The sequence below is a fragment of the Sander lucioperca genome, chromosome 20 (genome assembly GCF_008315115.2).
Source record: "Sander lucioperca isolate FBNREF2018 chromosome 20, SLUC_FBN_1.2, whole genome shotgun sequence".
In the NCBI taxonomy this organism is placed as follows: Eukaryota; Metazoa; Chordata; class Actinopteri; order Perciformes; family Percidae; genus Sander; species Sander lucioperca.
The window spans coordinates 27,100,125-27,121,014 of record NC_050192.1 but is presented as its reverse complement, the minus strand read 5'-3'; the positions used below and the strand labels follow the sequence as shown (position 1 = coordinate 27,121,014).

General features: G+C 40.1%; 2 protein-coding genes across 10 annotated transcripts in view; one reads left to right on the top strand and one right to left on the bottom strand.

The window, feature by feature from the left end:
- osbpl8 (oxysterol binding protein-like 8) overlaps window positions 1–4,763 on the bottom strand; it is a 94,657-nt gene extending 89,894 nt beyond the window's left edge. For 5 of the 8 annotated variants that reach the window (XM_035996076.1, XM_035996070.1, XM_035996069.1 and 2 more), the window contains exon 1: window positions 4,424–4,762. The gene's annotated coding sequence lies outside the window, so the exon portion shown is untranslated. Of the gene's footprint in view, window positions 1–4,423 lie in introns of all 8 variants that reach the window. The other 3 variants (XM_035996068.1, XM_035996067.1, XM_035996071.1) reach the window with 1 other exon arrangement.
- Window positions 4,764–5,832: 1,069 nt separating this feature from the next.
- The window catches only part of zdhhc17 (zinc finger DHHC-type palmitoyltransferase 17), a 36,486-nt gene continuing 21,428 nt past the window's right edge, over window positions 5,833–20,890 (top strand). The window contains exons 1-7 of one of the 2 annotated variants that reach the window (XM_035996083.1): window positions 5,833–5,851; window positions 7,977–8,080; window positions 15,357–15,460; window positions 16,955–17,077; window positions 18,453–18,530; window positions 19,718–19,862; window positions 20,256–20,320. In XM_035996083.1, coding sequence (XP_035851976.1) covers window positions 8,018–8,080; window positions 15,357–15,460; window positions 16,955–17,077; window positions 18,453–18,530; window positions 19,718–19,862; window positions 20,256–20,320 — 578 coding nt within the window. In that variant the 5' untranslated portion in view covers window positions 5,833–5,851; window positions 7,977–8,017. Of the gene's footprint in view, window positions 5,852–7,957; window positions 8,081–15,356; window positions 15,461–16,954; window positions 17,078–18,452; window positions 18,531–19,717; window positions 19,863–20,255; window positions 20,321–20,890 lie in introns of those variants that run through there. The other variant, XM_031306135.2, reaches the window with a different exon arrangement.

Genomic DNA, 20,890 nt, shown 5'->3' with positions numbered 1-20,890 from the left:
CTTTCAACACCAGAGACAGGTGCATATTAAAGGCATGTTTGTTCAGTTCTGTTAGATGTACGGGATAATAATGTAATAATGAAGGCTGTGAAAATCTAACTGTATTGGAGTACAGCCTCAGCTAACCCTCTCTCGGATTGGTAATAAGGCTGTTGAAGAAAAGAGGGCCAAAATGTAACCTGATTTGTGTCCTCTTGCTGTTGGATACATCCACACTGAAAACAAGTGAGAGGCAACTATCTCACTTGAGCACATCTGGCATTTGTCAGAGCAAATGCATCAAATCAGCCAAACCACAGCCAGTGGCCTGAGTGTCCCAGCTGGGAAGATAACACCGCACTGATGCACTGGCCTTGGCATTTCAATAACTTCATGAGCAACACAGCATTTGTTATGGCTCCTAATAGTGTGACAGTCTGGAGGCTGAAAGAGATAAGGCTGTTGCCTTACTGACAGGTGAATATTAGCTCAGCGAGGGACTGAATTTGACGGGGTTGTTTTATTGTAACGGCTTTTCATAGTTTTATTCGTTTCTGTCGACTTTGAATGACGTTTATTTTATGATGCTAAAATGACTGTTTATTTGCATGGAGTCTGGTGGGTTTTAGCGGGTTTAGCGAACGCAATTTTGCAGATGTTTTTATGTTTGAAAAAAGGATCTTACTCTTTAACAGAAAGGTCGACCTCCTTAGAAATCCTTTCCATAATGTTGTCAGACACTTAGAATATTAATCTGAGCCTGTCAGCGGCAAAACAAGCACTTTTGTGAAGGTAAATACAAGCTGGACATTTTTGTAGCTTGTTTCACAGCACATAGGGAAATAGGGTCCAGGTTCAAAAAAGGTTGTTACCCTTTAAGGACTATTAAACCATACTTTACTTCACAAGGCTTTTAGCGTATAGCCTCTATTGGTATCAGCTGAGGTAAGCACTAACTGTGTTCTTGTCTATGAAGAAGATCAGAAGTTTTTAACCATTTCACAGTTTCAGCTATTTTAAAAGCAATGTAAAGTACATAAAAAGGGTGTGAATACATCACCACGACTTCTCATAACAACAACAATGGCGGACTGCATGCTCGTGTTCCTGCTGGAGAAGATATTGAGCCTATTAGGGTTACTAGGGCTGTTTGGTTTCTTCTCCTACTGTCTGTTTGTTTGTATACAGCGCGCAACCTTTATGCGCATGCTCCGCCTCTTCTTCTCCGTTTTGGTGAATTTCTGTAGCAGAAACAGCGCCTGGAATATGAAGTAGCGTGTTGAGTCTTTTACAAATGGATCCGGACGTGCGAATGGACGCAAACATTCTTGAAACGATGCCAGGGAAGACGGGGTAAAAAAGATTGTTTTGGTACGTGTGGACGTGGCCTTAGACATCATAAACTAAAAAAAAGTTCCCACTCAACACAGTATGAAACTCATCACTTTCACCAACCAAATGCTTGCATAGGGAAACAGGTTTAATTACAGAACAGATGCAACCCCACAGTTTCCAGTACATGACATTTTGCAAGGGTGGCAAACAGACACGTTGCAGCGAGTCACAATCGTGCGCTCCTGCTAGCAGATGTAGCTGTAGATAACCAGTCCTTCCAGAAAAATGAAAAAAAAGAGTTTTTTTGTGATTGTTGCGGGCAAAAATCCTTGATTATGCGGCACGTTTTCTTAAAAAATGAGATGGAATATGCGGGATATTTATGCAATTTTATGCGATGAAATTGCGGGAACTTGCAAAAACTGCGGTTTCATCATGGCTTCATCGCGGGGTTTGCGGCTTTCCGATGATGTTCACGTCGCGTAATTACGACACTTCATAACGTTCCCATGGCAACAGGGGAAAATGGCTGCTCTTGTGTGAAGTAAACGCAACATTTTTCAACTTTCTGCTAAGATATGTGTGACTTTTTTGCAACGAAAATGCGGGGATTATGAAATCATGCAAGCCCCGCATATTTTGCGCGGAAATCGGCAATTTATGCGGCGAAAGTGCGGCGTATTTGAAAAAAATGCGGCCCCCGCATAAATATGCGGACTTTGGCTGATTATGCATTGAATTATGCGATCGCATAATCGCGTTTTTCTGGAGGGACTGGATAACGGAGTGCAGGGTTCAAAATTAGCACCATTTACCAGCCACATGCTGGTAAAATATACAAGGTAGATTTTCTTCACTCACCGGCCAAAAAAAACAATGGTAATATATTGAGTGGTTAGTCAAATTTGAACATTCACTAGCCATTTGGCTGGTGGACAAAAAGTTAATGTTGAACCCTGACTGAGTGATTCACTTTTCACTCTATTTTTTTCACAAGAGGAAGTTTGTAGAGAACAAGGTGGTGCTGACAAAGAGCTTCCATGCTCAGCAAACAATTACTAAAACAAAATCAGTCAAACATGCTTCCTACATTTTGTCCTACCCTCATTATCTGATTTCTCATGCATGCGCAAACACATAAAACAATAAAACGCAAATGAAAGCTACTGTGGACACAAGACTCCACCCTAAAAACGTAAGGTCTAGATGTATGTAGATGTACAGTATTCTGTCCAACTTTATGCTTGCACCTAATTTACCAACAACATTTAAACACATATTGTAGGAAATAATTAACCTAATTACCTAAAGCAGGAATATAGTCCTCTGGCCCAGAACTTGGCATAATTAATCAGGTTAATTAACATAACTGTGCATCTTACAGTAAATGTTCCACAAATGCTCTATCTTCTGTGACCATAGTTTACCATTAAGGCTTTCCAATATGTAACAATAAATATAAATTGCAAATTTAACTTACCTTGAACTAATTGGCTATACAATATTGACCTTGTTAAGTGAATGTGCTTTGTAGTGTCATTTAAGATAAGCATTAGACTCTGGTCTTAAGCCCAGAATAACATATTTAGGATACAGTTTCCTTTTTCAGTTCACTGTTTTCCTTCCATCACTGTGCAAACAACCCAAACAAAAATGATCTATTACTGTTTTTCCTTTGCAGGTCAGTAATACAATTCTGTACTCCCAATGTAGATTCGGCATTCAAATTAAGATCTACGTGCGTCTACCAGAGAAGTGTGCAGGGAACAAGCTGTGGTCCGAGACGGGCAGGATGGAAACTCCATTTGGCTGGCAAATGAGCCGGGCGTTCTTGTGACCCTGGATTTGCTAGCCTCACCTCAGCAAAAGTTTGGCATGGAAAGTCTGGGATTACCCTTCATTTCCACACAATAAGCAGAGGATGGAAAACATGAAAATACAAAATGTGAGTGGCGGAACCTTAGCTGACACAGGTACACAGAATGAACTGACTGGTGTTTTTATCATTGACTCAAATCACTTGAGGTTAATTACAAGTTAGCTGAATTCCTATGATGTATTAGTATTATTATTACTACTTATTACTATTAGTAGTAGTGTATGAGTATTATATCCAGTTGTCTATATAAAAAAAAAAAAAAAAAAAAGACTTGTGTTGTTGTGTAGGGTAGGAAAACGGCTATTTAAGGCCTTCAAATAAAGAATTAGCTAAGGCTCGTTTAGGATCGACATAAATATCCAGAAAATACAAGCAGGAGACAGGGAGTCAGAAAGCTCTGTAAAAACTCAAGTGGACAACATGATCACAATACATAATACCAGATATCTGATAACAGACCAGGATCTGCGGGATGCATCAGTTGTCTGACACGATTAGAAACAGTTCTTACTGCCAGCCAGTCTCCAATTTCTGCTCCTGGCTACTGTCAGGTGAAAGTGGTAACAGAGCTCCAGGGCTGAGGAGGCTGCAGACATGCAACACTGCAGCAGCAGGATCATATGTTTGAGGATGATGCGGGGGGGGGGTAATAATATGTAGACAGGTAAGAAAAGCAGCAACATTTTCAGCACTGCCGATTCCGACCGTTCTTGAAACATACAGTACCACAAGAAAACCAAAGACAAATGGATTTTAAATGCACTGCTTCTGCCAAAAAAATCTCCTAGATACAGTATGGTTGCAGGGAATCGAAATTAAGCTTTGTTTGCCACTCACCACTTTGCTGCATAGTACACCGCGTACTGGCTGCACCACTGCAAAGAACCTAACGTTACACACTTGTAACTAAATGAAGACTATTCCTCAAAATGTTCACACTGAGGTATGAGTTGGGACAGACGCAAATGGGCGGCGAGGGAGGGGAGGGGAGGGGAAGGGAGGGGGGGGGGGGGGAATAGGAGGGAGAAGCTACTACAATTCAGCTAGCGCTAACCCGGTTTATTACATAATAGTACGCACCGCCCGACTGCAGAGTCACGGCTGTCAACTCGACACAGGCTCACAAAGCAGAGAATTGGCAATTTAGCTAGCTAGCTGCGTTAAATCAACATTAGCATAACGTTACATTTAGTGTTTTTGTTATTTTGTTTGCGTGGCCCTTAGCGTTACCTTTGTTTCGTTGAGGGTCTCCCGGTAGGTTGTCTGACTGGCTCACAGAAGAAAAACGCCGGCTGTAAAATAATCAGGCAGTCCTCAGGGGGACGTTTGTCTGTCTGCTATCTGTTTACGTTAGCTAACGACGTTTTAACGTGTAAAACTAACGGTAGGTTTTCATTGCTTCAGCTGGTGGTCCTCCTCAGTCCAGCGGCGTCATGTATGTCCAATTTTAAAGTTTGAAGAGGTAAAAATGATCTTCACAGTCACTGGTATGTTTTCTACCACCGATATTCAGTCAACTTGTTAGCAACTAGCTCGCCTGCACGATTCTGTCATGGGTTTGAGTGGACAAAGGTCAAAGCGACCCCAATGCACAATATTTCCGGTCACAGATTTCAAACTAAAAGCGGCACACATACACACAAAAAAAAAAAAAAACATTTTACAGGCAGCAAAATGATCTATTTCTGTTCATAATCATATATGATACAATGACTGGCTTTTAGTCATAGTATGTTCATGCTTTTCATTGTTATTTAATTTAATTAAAACTAGATTGATTGTCTTTTATTATAAGCCTTTTACGTATAGAAAGTCTTGCATTCTAATACAAATAGAAGTTAGGTTACATATTTTCTTTCTTGCTGCTTTTAAAAATCTTTCCGCCAACCAGTTTTGTTATGTGTCAACTCCAAATGTTTGCCCCACATCAAGACTCTAAATGTGCACACATAAAACAAAATCATAAAACTCCTATGTGAAATGTGATTCTGTTTATGTGAATACCTTTTTCATATTTTTTAATAATAGTAAACATTATTTTTTTACTGGTTATATATTGTTTTTGATTGTGTATTATTTCATTATTTTTGCTACCTGAATATTGCTTTCTTTTGACTTTTCATATTGCTTATAGGTATACTGTGGTTGAGTGTAGTTGGAGGTAGTTTATCACTATTTCTTAAATTGATATTATCCTTCATGTAAAGCACATTCTGAATTATTTTTGTGCTTAATGTGATATATAAATACTATATTTTCCTATTATGATGGTGTTATTTTCTTTGTCTTTGTAACTCAATGTCATTGTAAATGAGGGCTGCCCCTCAATGATCCCTCGAGTATAAATAAAGGTTGAATACATATTTTCTTATTATAATTGATATTAGTATTAATTAATTAATTTTCCTTTTATAACAGTTCCAGTTTTCTACCAATGCGCTAGTCCTGACTTTATTTTGTAGGCCAAACACTCTATATCCTGTGTGTGATTTATAACGGGGTAACTTGGCGCAGCAACAGGAGACTCCTCCCTTGTTTGTGCTCCTCGGTGATCATCTGATTCGCCTGGCTGGACAGGCCACTGTAAACATGTGATGTGGATGTGATGTGGTCCAGTCCACTTTGGCTTCAAACGCAGTCCAGCTGAACACTTCAAATGTACGTATGTCACGTCATACTTAGTTATGATGTAGGTGTGTCACGTCAAGGAAGGGGCATTATGACCCTCTTCGGTAAATTCATGTATGCATTCACATAGGCTATTCAATACAGTGTAACAAAATATATTTAGCTAAAACCTTATTTGTGTAGGCCTATGTGGGGTGAAAAAGTAACAATTATATAACATGGCATATGTTTAGCATGCTTCTGGGAATAATTGTTGTAAACTTGCTATAACATGCTCATGGGGGTAGTATGATCTTTGATAGAAGAACTTGACAATTTGAAAAAGTTTGTAGGTTTATAAACTGTGCAGGATTACTATGGTTGTTTTCAGTCAGGTCGGGGGGGGGGGGGCTGCATGCATGCCTGCTTGGGTAAAGAGTGACATCCAGTGGCTGATGGATGCTTAGGTTTAGTCGAGTGTGATGGGACATGGAGAACATCTAGGGGCACAAATCAGTAACTGCAAGGGTGTCTATGCTTTCCGTTGGCTGCTGCTGGCCTTCTTACGAGATGTCAGATGTCAGTCATGTCACTCATGGAGATTTTTCTCGTGACCATATACACTGTAGAACCATGGAGGATTTTATTTTATGTATTCTATTCTGTATTTTTAATTAGAAAATGCATATAGCCTATTTATTTATTGTTCATTTAATTGTTGATTGTGTGTTTGTTTTTAGTGCATGAATTTCCCATTTAAAGACCCTCTTCATCCTAGTCTTAACACTGTGGTGTGGAGCTTCATAGTACACCATGTGTGCTATGTATTTTTAATTAATAACATAGGATACTCTTGCAAGTATAGTAGCTGTTTGAATATGCATACTCCACTCATGCAGTTGCTCTGAAGCTTTCCAGATTTTGAACCAACAAACACAAAATCAGAAATGCCTGCATAATTAAATTAATAACTTGATGCTTGGGAGTGTGATGGAATAATGTCAGAAATGGAATTACTCAAATTACAAATCAAATTACTGGAATTAGATTGCATTTATGTACATTTCTGGGTCTGCAAAGGAAATGGTGTCCTTGTTCTTTTGCAAAAAGTGAATGTACCTTCATGTATCTGAACTTGTCTTGTAGCCACTGTAAGTGTGAATTAACTATATTGAATGCATTGTAAATAATGTAGTAGGAGGAACAACATTTTAAAAGGGTGTGTTAACACTTGAAAATAAATACGGATGAACAGTTAAACAAAAATATTTCAAAGTTATACTATTTGGACTATTTGGGCTTTTGCTCACAAATATCATCCACATTACCCTGCAATAATCCTAAAGCAGAATCACAATACACACAATACACCTAAAAACACCAGATGTTAGACAACACTTGTATGGTTTACTGTAGAGCACACGGATCAAACTCAAGGCCCGCGGGCCAAATCCGGCCCCTTGCTAATTTTGATCCGGCCCCTATATACATTTAGGTTCACAATACATTTTGGCCCACCTACTTTTTGTCACTTTTCACAATATTTTTTTCCCGACATTTTCGATGCTTTTGGCATTTTCTTCGACATTTTTGCAGACCAAACTGTAAGTGAGAAGACTATATGAGACACGCAATAATTCAGTCAAAGATATTTGACTTTTCCCATGACATAAAAGCAATAAACTCTGTCTGGCCCTCGATGTGATTCTCATTTTCTAGTGTGGCCCTTAAGGAAATTGAGTTTGACACCCCTGCTGTAGAGCCAGTCATGGGTGACTCTGCTTTTGTCAAATTAACCAACTAACCCAGCGGCAAAACTGTACTATTGGCCCCTCTTTTCTTCTTGGCTTCTCTGCAGTCGTCCACATACCCTGTCTCCTCTAAGTACCTTGAGTACACCTTTTCCATATTCTCTTTTGCCTGTCCATTATAATCCCATTGTGGCAAGAGACTTACAGCAGGCTATTCTTACATAAACCTAGAGTAGCCTAGGGGTTGCACTAGTATTGTTAAAGTATTTGATAATAAATGTTTTTGCTGTAGCCTATATTAGTAGCCCCTGGCCACTGGCAATGGTATGATTATGTGACCTTCTGTGCGATATATGGCCCATCCTTCATCTGTGTTTTTGACAGCTCCTCTCTCCTCCTCCTCTGTTTGTTTTCCCCCTACACAGCCTCTTGTTTCCCACAATGCTCTGCGAACATCACCACCAAGATGGCCGACGCTATGGAGGAATATGAGAAAGAAGCTGGCTGCGTCCCTATTCTCCATCCCGAGGTATGGTCATTGGACTTCATGCCTTCGCACGGACACATGAACATAAACAAAACATGTTACACCAGTCTGTGTGTGGGTGGGTGTGTGATTTTACCGTGCTTTTTTTGGAAACTCCGATGCCCCCTGCAAAACCACCGGTGGGGGGTGGCAGGCAGCTAACGATGCTAAAGGTGCTAACGCTAGCCCCATCCTCCTGCTGCATAGCAAGTAAACGCTGGGCAGATGTTCCTGTTAATGTTAACGTTAAGCTAGGTGGTGCTTTTCCATGGTAGTGGCGCCGTGCAGCAAGTAAACAAGATTGCAAGCTGCCTGTTTAACGTCTGTAATAGAAAAGTAACGTTCATCTTTACAGTCCTACGACGTTAGCTTTGTAGCTAAACTGGTAGTGCTGGCTGGTATAGCTAGCTACGGTGATGTAAATTGGGGTCAAGTGTATATGGGTTTATTAAGCTGTGGTGTCTAGTCGGTGGTCACAATAAGTTCATATTAAACTATCTTTTTTCTATTCTTAAAAACCATGTTCGTGCCTTAGTATGACATTCTGTAGTCACCCCCAGCTAGCTAACCTATAGAAGGTCCACTTGGTTGTGATGGTCAGAAACGTTATATTTCTATTTGGCTTTTAGCATTCGTCGTATCTGTCATATAATATCGCTGTTCCGTTGTTTTTAAATTTAAAGTACTGTGAATCAAGAAAAGAGTTTAAATGAAGAATAAATGACACTGTCGAAATTATATTTTTCCAATAACGACTTAATATAGCAGCTGAAAATGATTAATTTCCACACCTAGCTAGCTAAAACACTAGCTAACCTGGCAGCGACGTATTTGTTTAATATTCATCTCTTTACCTAGCTTGCTCAAAGTTGAACCTATTTGAGCCCAAGTTACCTTTATTATTTTACTTCACATCATTTGCCATTGCTACCACAGTCACATTAAACATATATGAGGCTGTTGTTAACATTATGATCATCACAAACCAGAAAGTGTAACGTTATATTCACCTCTTTTTATTATTCTACATCACATGCATACAGTACTGTACCTGGTTACACCAATACATTCCATGGCTCTGGGTAGAGGGAGCTTTAGTAAGGTTTTTCATATTAAACACTGACTGGTTATTAGTAGTTATTATCTTTGCAGGTCATTTAAGCATCATGAACAAAAGCTCTGTTACATACAGTATTTGCCTCAATGATAGTTGGCTTGCTTTTCTCTCAGCAGTCCGTTTTTGCATGTTGGTTTGCAGCCAGCAGGTAAAGCGGGCTAATTTACCTACAGGCTTGGTCAGTAACTGTTAATCCTGGTAGTTTGCAGTTCAAATGATTCATGTCTTTAATGTCCAATGAGTCCCGAAGATGCTGACGTATGAGGATGGATATAGTGATTTATAATCTGGTTTTGGCTCTTGTAAGGTGAGAGTGTCTTGAACATCTAGTAGCCATTTTGGCTGGTGATCCAAAAGGTTTAATTAAAAAAAAAACTGAATGTAATACTTCGGTTCACACATTATGTCAATATTGAACTTCAGTGGTAATGTTGCTACATCATGAACAGTCAAATTGCCACAAATAGATTTGCTTCTATTGCCTCCCAGTTCATACGTGACCCCTAATGGGCCCATAAGGGCTGAATTTGTAAAGGCACATACTATATGTTAGGCCTGCACGATATGAGGAAAATCTGCGATGTGCGATAACATTGTTCAATATTACAATGACGAAAATGACTTGCGGTAAATAAACAAATGTTGTAGTCTAAATATGAGCTATACATTTTCTCAGTCAGCCTGGGTGTCTTGTCTTTCGCCGACAAGGTCCGATGATGACATTGACATGCATAATAATTAGACATGTGCAGGTTGCGCCGAAAGAGGGATGAGGGGCTGGTGTGTCTCAGCCCGCAGCTAAGAAGAATTAACAAATTCCACGGCATGTATGTCTGAGCCTAGTCTTGATCGATGACCGTTTATTTACTGGATAATCGGCGGATGCCCCTCGCCTTGCAAAACTCTGTTTGTGTCGGGAAACAACAACAACCTTCGAGCCAGCAAGCTACATGCTAAAAATGGCAAGTTTTGACGACAATTTGGATCCTGCTTGGTTCTTTCTGGGAATGATTGTAAAGATTTACAAAGAATATGTTTACTGTAGTGGTGCACGATATATCGGCCGCGGATATAATATCGGCCGATATTATATTGGCTGCCGATATAATATCGGCCGATATGGTCATTTTTTTAACACATCGGTATCGGTTCGATGTCAAATTATATATAATTATATAAATATTAATTTTTTCTTCTGAAAATCTGATGACAGTCATATTTTGCACACAGGTGAAGGTGCCCAATATCAGTCATTTCGGAAAATAAATCACAAAAGTAAAAAACAAAAAAAAAAATGCGTTCTTTATTTGATTATCATAAAAAATTGTTTTCTATACAGAGATATCGACATCGGTAAATATCGGTATCGGCCATAACAGCAATATTAATATCGGTTATCGGTATCGGCCACAATTTTCACATCGGTGCATCACTAGTTTACTGCATTTCCTCTCTAACTGGGACGTTTTGGGACTGATTGGGGGGATTGCTGTGGACAAAGTACACTCGGAGATACACTGGTAAGAGCAAATTTACGTTTAACCATGTATCCAGCTAATTTAAATAGCTCACGTTACTGTTGTGTCAACAGTTAACTGCATTTAATATTGTATGTGCCGTTTTCTTTTGCAGGATGCAAAATGTTCCACCAAAACAAGTTCCTTCCCGAGGCTATTTTGCACAGCCACCGTCTTTGCGACCAGTGCTTAGCGCCGCCCCAAGACGATTCTAATTAGTTTAAAGAAATGTAAACAACCCAGTTTTTTTTTTTCTCCTGTCCAGAAGTGTACGTGTGAAGGAGCCAGACCTTACTCCACAGCGATGTGGACGTAGGTCCGGCAATGCGAGACTAGTCTGAGCCTGTCTCCACCGCACCCACCTGCGAGGTTGTCAGCTGTGTGTCTGCCTGGCACACTCTGTGTGTAGGACAGCCGATTTAACCCGCCAGTCCTCATCTATATAGTGGCGTGTGTCACGTAGCTCTCAGCTGTGAGCGCCGTCCAGCATGCTGTCAAGCAGAGAGCCACGAGCAGGGAAAAAAAAAAAAGATCAGCTTTAAACGCAACTTGCTATAGCAACTATAGTGCAAAGTTTGCTCTAGCATACTTAACAAGCAGTTAAGAAATAGATTGTATCTAGAAAAAAGCTTTTTTTTATTTTTGTTTTAAATTTTTAATTAATTGGTCAACATTTTTATTGTCGGTTAAACGGTTAACACATTTAAGTCATTATAGATAACAGCCTTTCCTAAATGGATGAAATGCAGATCTGACTAACTGTTATGGATCACTTTACACAAGGGAGTTGGTCTTAAATGCGTGCACACCTTGTCCTCTACACATTTGCATTTAGACAGCATTGTTTTCCTCTGTATTATACATAAAATGCGTCCTCTCGGTGGCACTATAACATTCAGACTGATACAATCAGCTTGCAGTTAGTCCTTGGCTTGCTGACTGATGAAGATCTTTCCACTTTGACGCTTTCAGTTAAGGTTTACTCGAGAGAGGGTTCTCCTAATGAATGAAAATGTAATTACCATCTGTTCTTTGTTCCCTAGACACAGTCCATTGTTAGTGAGTCCTTCCTTTGTTTGTCTGGATGTCAGAGCTCTACCTGACTGGTAATTCGGAGAGACTTCTCACCAACTTTGTCAAGTAGCCTTGTCACTCTGGATTCAGTATTGGAGGCTGAGCCAGTGCTTGATAGTGCATACAGATAGGCCTGTAACAATTATAACATCATTGTCTAATCGCAATATTTTTTAGGTAATCATCGTTTTTTTAATCGCTAACATTAGCCAAGGTACCAAGGGGTATGACTGTTGATGGTTTTGTCGATTTCATGTTCATTTAAGAAGAAAATACAATGTTTTATAATAATAAAGAGGCATAGTTTACTTCATAGGGTAGGCAGTGTACGTGTGTTACTACATTATATGAGTCACATAACAGTGATAATGAACTAAAAGATGTATCCTGGGATTCATTCCAAACTTTAATTTGTTTGAAAAAGTAAAACGTAAATAAATGTTTTAAAATTTGACTGAAAGAGACAATTATATTGTTAATCGCAATTATTTCTGAGACAACTAATTGTCTGGATTGTTTGTCTTTGGAATTGTTACAGCTCTACATACAGATACAAAGCAATAAAGTACGAATAATACAGTAAGAAAATGTGGCTGTTATTGTTAGCTGAAGTTTAATATACACATTGTTTTTAATGCAAATGGCCTCTGCTGTGCAGGAATGGAAGTTAATACATTATCAATCAAAACTTGAATTGTGCATCAGAGAAACAGCATGTGGCATTTTGTTGACACTTTGTGTACTTGATATTTTTGCGCCTTGTCTAAAGTGTATTGTTCTCCAATCTTGCAAGAGCAGAGAATGGTCTGCTGTGAATTTAGAGGTTCACACAGCCTCCAGCTTCTTTAAATCAATTCACAGGAGCGTTTACAAAATGACCTTTTGACGGCACAATCTACCTGTCATATTGGAGGAATATATCTGACAGTGGTAGCTTCATCATACATTTAGTTTATTTTCCTGTCTGCCTATACAGGCTTGGCTAAAAGTTGCTCTCCGTTTCAGCGGGTTGCTGCTTGGAATCTGGGTCATTGGGTAGATTGTAGTAAGAGCAGAGTGAGGCTGAATATATATATGAGGCACCTGAATTGGAGCATCAGAAGTTTAGTTGCACACTCAGAGGAGCCATGCCCCTTCTTTACTCTTTTAACCAGTTCAACATGTGGAATACAAACATTTGCCTCTCGAGGAATGTAAGCGATAAATGTCCTTGGCTTCCAATCTCATTTGAAAATGCAAATGAGTGTCTGTGCATAAACGGCACATAAAGGTAAGGCACATGCTCAGCCACTTGATTTGATGCTTTGCACTTCGAGTGCAAAGTGGAAAAACGCACGCTCTCTCTGTGGAGCGTTCCCATTATTTCCCTCATAAAAATAGTGTTTCCCCTCTGCTTCCTCCCGATCCATGGATGTAAACTGTGCCTCGAATATTGAATTAGTCCCTCGAAATGAGTCTCATTACAGATGGAATCTAATAGTGAGCTATGGCTTCAGCCAGCAGGAGGAAGAACACAATTACTAGTCAAGTCTCAGCAATGCACTCATTGCAGATGCAGTGAAAAAAACTATCATCATTTTTGTTTTTTTGTTTTTTGCTTTATGTTGTCCTAATTAAAATCTAAATGTTAATCTTAAACTGTGAACTGGTCACCCTTATTTGACTGTTTTTGTGACTTTTACTACTGTTACTTCAAACCAATAAACATGCACTTGGAGAAATGGTGCTGTGTAACATTTTTAGCTCAAGGCACGTGACCTCCACCCTCCCCAAGGAGAGGTTGCCATATGTCCCACTGACCAGCTCCATTGACAAAAGCCAAGCCTGCTGCCTCACCGAACAGATGAGGTTCCATCCTAAAAAATCAATGATTAGCGAGAAATGGATCCTACGTTTAGTTGACAATATCATCACTGCTGTCTGCCTATTTGTTGTATGCATCACTAGTGAGCAGCTATATAATTAAGAGGTGAAAAATGCACACGCTGCAATTATCACTACAGCTCCAAATGCCAACATCAGCCTTCTAGATGGCAGGAGGGAATGAACAGAGGCCGTCGGGCTGCTGAGACTGGTAAAGAGTCAACGGTTATCTCCATGCACGTTTGAGATGGAGAAAGTGATTTTAACAGCTGCTGAGGGTTCAGAGCCAGGGCGCCTTCCCCCTGTTCCTGGAAAAAAACGGGGAAAATGGTTATCCTCGATTGAATATCCAGATGAATGAAGAGACTTTGAGTTCCTCGTGTTTCCTGGGCTTGTGTTTGTCTGTCGTAGGAAACAAGCTCAGCACAGTCAAGATCATACTGGAGTTATTACTCTCACTTTTCTCTGGGACCTAAACTAGCCTGAATACTAGCACACGGGGGAGTTGAAACAGATCGTATGGATTTGTAAATGACCAAAACTTGGCTGTGCAAAGTACAAACACCTCCTGGCGGCTTTGACACCTTAAAAATACAGGAATACAAATATGAGATGGTCACCTTCATATTCCCTCTGTCACACCCTCCTCCTCCATCCTCCTCCTCAGTCTAATTTGCTTTGTTTTTCTTATTTCTCCCCCGTAGTATCACTGCAACATTGATACTCTTCTAATGATTTTTAAATGTTTGGGATCTAGGAATTAAAGTTGATTTGCTGTTCAAGTAAATTCATAAATTTGGGTTAAGCAAATTGGAAGAGGATGGATAAATGTGGCTGTCTTTTAAATTGAATTTACTGTGACTTTGCAAATTTGGAGGTGTCATTTAGAGATGGTTTTTGAAGTCGGACATTACATCACATCGCTGTATGTATATCCAGACGTGTCATAACATGTTGGTTAGGCTTCTAATGTGGCTGTGTTTATTTAAAGCCACAAGCAAACCGTACTTATGTGTTGTGTGTTGCTTCTGTAATTTCACATAATTATCTTTGCAAAGGATCGGATTGGTAGCTATCCCCTTTAATATCTCTGGGTATATTTAGGGCCGCAACTCATGATTATTTTGATAATCGATTCATTTGCCCATATTTTTTTTGATTAGGTCTAATCGTTTTGTCTATGAAATGTAATGTAATGTCTTATATTCTATTATTTGCTCTGACTAACACTTTAAAACGATGGGATATTGTTAGATTTGAGAAGTTGGAACCAGAGCCTTGGCTTTTGTTCTTCCTAAACCAATTGATTATCAAAATAGTTGTTAATTTTCCGTCGATGAAGTAATCAATTAATTGACTCTTCGTTGCAGCTGTAGGTGTATTAAACCATTGTGGGAAATGTTGAATGTCATTCAGCAGGTCTGCTTTATGGCGTTATTGGACTTACAGGATTTTTATGTACACAATTTCGCAATTGAATTTCCAGAAAATATGTCAATATTGTGGAGACGATTACATATACCACAATAGAAGATTGTATCCGTGTTACCTCCACAACCCCCACCCCCCCACAACCGCACCCCATGTGCCAGCCAGTGCATCTTGGTGTGTTCCAACATAATGCTGATGATCTAATATAGCAGCACAACCTTACCGACTTATCTTTATCTCTGTGCTTCTGCCTCTTGTCGTCCCTCTTTCTTTTCAGGAAATCAAACCCCAGAGTCATTACAACCACGGCTACAGTGAGAATGTCAGCCGCAAAAACCATGTGGATGACTACAGCACCTGGGACATTGTCAAAGCCACACAGTGAGTTAATAATATGTATGTGTGTTGTGTGAATTTGTTTTGTCATTGTCATAATTCGCACTGTTTAGTCTCAGAAAGGTTGCCATTAGGACTGTCACTTTTTATTCGAAAATTCACCTTAACCTGGAACGTGGGAAAAAATGAAATATTCAAACTATAATGACCTGTTTTGAATTGAAAATGTACAGTCTTTAAATGCAAAATATCATTGTCGCTGTCACGGCATAACTGCAACTCTGGGGAAAACGTGTTATCGTTACGCCTAGGGCTTCCAGTGGTAAGTTTATCCATGCATTTGAAACTACAGAGAAGCTAAAGACTCGGCTCGCCAGGCTGAAAGGAAGGATGATATAGCCTACCCTTGTCCTCTGGCTCCCCTGCACTTCTTTCTCCGTCTTTCGGACCAGCCCAGTCCCCGGTGCGGTGTCAAATCGCGTCAACACTCTATTGATAGTTCATTTGTAGACAAGACGCAGACATAACATGAACTCAACTTAATGGGGAAAACGTTGCTGCAATCAATAACACATCATCTTCTCTACTAACCCCCCCCCCTTAGTCTGCATCACTTCCGCTTTGTAAGCTCTGTGACGCAGGTAAGCCACACCCCCCTCAGCCTGGCAGCTAACAGGAAAACTATTAGGTCGTGACACCGCAAGGCAAGTAGTTTTGCCTTGTTGTCAGGCTGAGGGCGCTGTTAAAATTCCCTATCAGCTTGACCTATTACATGCCCTGTTCCTATTGACCTATCAGTAAACTAAGCTAATAAATAAAAATGGAGGACATTAGCAAGCAGAGACGTGCTGATCGGATAATCCCAACAAGGAAGCCTCTGAGGAGCAGCGTGTGGAAGTATTTTGGGACATCGTTGGCCACACGTGCCGATGTAAGAGTCGCAGCTCACTGGATCTCAGCGTCACACATAATGCTATACGGGTTGCGTTCAAATGAATAAAACAAATTGCATGTTAGTTTGAATTTGCTGCGACATCATTACTGGAGGGCAGCGTGTTTACTTGTTCATGTATGTGTTTTTGTGTTATCAAGATCCCACAAGTTTTAAATCTGGAACTAACGCCACCATGTTTTCAAATGTGGTTTCATATACCAAAGAAGTAATTTACAAGCTCCGAAGATGATGAGAGAGTGTAGGCGGGAAGGGGAGGAATGTGGAAAATGTCTTTCTGATAAGACAACAGAAGCTTTGTCTGGGATGTTACATTTGACAAACAGGTTTAAGTTGTTTTGTTCTGAGGTTAGGAATATCCGCCCAAAGACAGCCCATGTCAAATTATGCCACAGTTTGGGTGTCTTGTTTGCGTCGGAGTATCTGTTTATCTGGGTTTTTTTTAAAGTTTTTGTGTGTGTTTTTTCTGTATGCGTGCATTTTGTCAGTGTGTCTAGCTTGTATGTATTTAACTTTTTGTTTATCTGTGGTTGCACATATATTTGTGTGTATGTAGTCTTAAATCCCTCTCCGCCCCTCTTCCTCAGGTACGGCATCTTTGAGCGCTGCAGGGAGTTGGTGGAGGCGGGCTTCGATGTTCGGCAGCCAGACAAAGAAAACGTAACGCTCCTCCACTGGGCCGCTATCAACAACAGGATAGATTTGGTCAAGTGAGTCCAGTCATGTTTTGTATGAAGTTGGTGGTGTGCCCAAAGTGTACCAAAGAGGTTAAAGACTTGAGCTTGTGGTTGGATGGTTGCGAGTCTAAATCCCAGGACTGGCTGGAAATATACGCTTGTACTGGTCAGTTCCCCAGCGTAAGTTTGAAATATGAAGCAGAAGGTTACTGAGGTTACTGCAAAAAGAAGTGTGCTCAGCCAGCTTAACCTAGATAAAGGTTATGATAAATAATAAATAGACAAAAATAAATGTGACCGCTGCTTTTCGCCAATTTTTGCAAAAATGTTCTTTGCTTGCACAGCTTTTCTGGTGTACCATGTTGTTGTCTAATAACCCTTTTCCGCTGAGCTCTTTACAAAAGTTGTCCTGTTTCTAGCACACACGTAGATGCTTCAGGTCGCTCAGTGAAAAAAGGGTTAAAGCAAATTTAGCAATGAACCGGCCAATGTTGCAGATTTAGTAAGGCGTGGAAGATATAAATGTTCTCCTCTGTAAATACTATAGACAGTGACTGATCCTCTCTAGCACCTCTTGTACTTTCTGTATATATGATATACAGTGGCAAGAAAAAGTATGTGAACCTTTTGGAATTTCATAGTCTTCTGAATAAATTTGTCATAAAATGTGATCTGATCTTCAGTCAAGTCAAGGGTATTGACAAATATAATGTGTCTCAAATAGTAACACAAACAAATTCAGATTTTTTGTGTCTTTATTGTACACACTCATTCAACATTCATAATGGCAGTGGAAAAAGTAAGTGAACCCTCACTGGTTGACCCCCCAGAATCCTCAAATTTGATAAGCTGGAACCAGAGTATGTTTGGTATTTTTCTTTGAGAAATGACTGAAGTAATTAAACAATTGTCGAATTAGTTGCAGATTAGTTTTATCATATTTTTTTAAGATTAGTTTTGGGGCATTTTAGGCCTTTATTTGACAGGACAGCTTAAGACAGGAAAGGGGAGACAGAGGGGGAATGACATGCAACAAAGGGATGCGGGCCGGAATCGAACCCGCACTCGCTGCGGTAAAGCCTGAGCCTTAGTACATGGGGCGCACGCTCAACCAGGTGAGCTACCAGGGCGCCCCAGTTACAGATCAGTTTGAGCTCTACTCGTGTACGGACAGCTGCAGTGCAACTATGTTTTGTGGAAAAAGTTTTTGGCTTGGTATTTCATACTGTGTTTAGTTTTTTTGGGCGTCAGGTCTTGGGATTCTTATCAGGAGAGCAGCCAACAATCTATGTTTTGTAGTTTATACCAGTTGGGCAGCCTACATCTAGATTAGATTTTCAAAATGAGATCAGATTCATGGGTAGATGCAGTATGAAGTTTGACCTGCTGATTGTGTTTGTATGTGCAGGTACTACATATCAAAGGGCGCCATAGTGGACCAGCTGGGAGGAGACCTCAACTCCACACCTCTGCACTGGGCCACCAGGTAACACACACACTCACCACAGATAACATACCTGCCATTTGGTGGACACATGTAATCCACGGAGTCTTTTATTTAGTTTAATACATTTATTATTATTATTATTATATTATCATTATTATTTGTATGATTCATGCCTTAACAATAAAATGTTTCTTTTCGTTCCTCCAAATTTCTTTCACTGATCACTCAGCCATGCTGTAACTGGTGAGAAGTGACAGGTCATATAGGGACCCCCCCCCACACACACACACACACACACACACACACACTCTCTCTCTCTCTCTCTCTCTCTCTCTCTCTCTCTCTCTCTCTCTCTCTTTCTCTCTCTTCCCCAAGCAGACAGGGGCATGAAGCGCTCCACTCCTGAATTATTAATAGATTTAACGACAGGCATACTCACCATCGCCGGTACACAGACATTCAGGAGTGCTTTGTCACTCCCCGCCTCCACTTGCCAGTGACCTTTCAAAGCCCCCAGCCTCCTCTGTCCTCAGGCTTTTAGACACATGCTGGGTGTTCCAGGCTTTGTCTGCTCACACAGCTAATAAGTGTCATGTCTGTGTGCAGTGAAAGTGATAGTACACAGTTCTCACTTTTCAACTAAACAGTTTAAAACTAAAACAATAAAAAAATTTTTACCAGTTTCTTTCAAATCTGTATTGTCCCGTAGGGAGAGGTTTACATTGCAGACAGGGTTAGTAATAAAAACACAGTTTAAAAACACAATCTACTGTATGCAATAAACGCATGTAACATATCACAGAGACACATGTCAAATAATAAGAGCAGACAGAGAGTCAGTCTCTCAATATCGTGCCAGCATATGAGGCTACAGCATTTCAAATATAGCAGAGTAATAGCAGCGGGAGTACATTAAATGAGACCCTGGTCTTTGGACTGGTTGCTTACAGCATATAATTGGGTAATCAAGTGAGAGTGGCTTTGGCCTTCTTAAACCCAAATCTCTGAAAGACTGGAGTTATTTGTTCCTTGTTTCTTACTGGCTGTTTTCACCAAACTACAAACCATTCTGCAGCATAAAAGCATTAAACAGGTTCACTAAAGTTCGAAAGAAACTGAGCATACTGCGGTTCATTTTTAAAAGATATTATGTCGGAATAAGACAGCATGTGCATTTTCTGTATCTCTTTCAAATTGATCTTGGTTTTGTGTTCATCTTCTCCCAGACAAGGCCATCTATCCATGGTGGTGCAGCTCATGAAATACGGCGCAGACCCGTCTTTGATCGATGGCGAGGGCTGCAGCTGCGTTCACCTGGCCGCCCAGTTCGGCCACACCTCCATCGTGGCCTACCTTATCGCCAAAGGACAGGTAGGAAACGCCAACACTGCAGCTTATTTGTCAGGAAGAAAACCAAATCTTAAAATTCATAAACTGTTTTTTTCCACAGAACAGAACATGTTCTCTTGTGACAGGAGGTCTTTAGACTGATTACTATGGACCACCAGGATATTTAAAAGAAAATAAAAATAAATAAAAGAGGAGGTTATTGCTAAGATAGGAACTGAACAACCTCCATTGATTCATCATCTCTTTTTCCTGTTTGTGTCTGTGTCATTTGGGTTTTGTCAGCCACTTGGGGACAAGTCTGTGTTTTGAAAGCATTTTGTACCAGTATTCTCCGTTAGGGGGAGCTCTATTGCTTTTCTATCCACATCTCACTTCTCCTTCAGTTGATTAGATTGTATCTTTCCTCTATATCAGGATGTGGACATGATGGATCAGAACGGCATGACTCCTCTGATGTGGGCGGCTTACAGGACACATAGGTATGTACGTTTATAATTTGTGTAAGGGTACATAGAGCTGGGCGATATGGAGAAAATCAAATATCACAATATTTATGACCAAATACATGGATGTCAATATTGCAGAGATGTTGTAGGGTTGCCTATTGGTGCTTTCACAAAATATTTACACAATGAGAGTTTTGATAAATAATCCCCAATAATGTGGACACAATAACTTAAGTGGGTAAAGGCAAATAAAAAAAAAAAAAACTAAAACAACTGGTAAGTTCAGAAAATGACATCACTTTACTGCAATATAGCCTTCAAAACACTTGTGTGTGTCATATTATGATATCCAGATATTTTTTATTTTTTTTAAGATTATTTTTTTGGGCCTTTCCGCCTTTAATTGACAGGACAGCTAGGTGAGAAAGGGGAGAGACAGGGGGGAAGACATGCAGGAAATCATCACAGGTCGGACTCGAACCCTGGACCTCTGCGTTGAGGCATAAGCCTCTCAGTATATGTGCGCCTGCTCTACCCACTGATCCAACCCGGCCACACGATATCCAGAATTTAAGACGATATCTAGCCTCATATATCGATGTC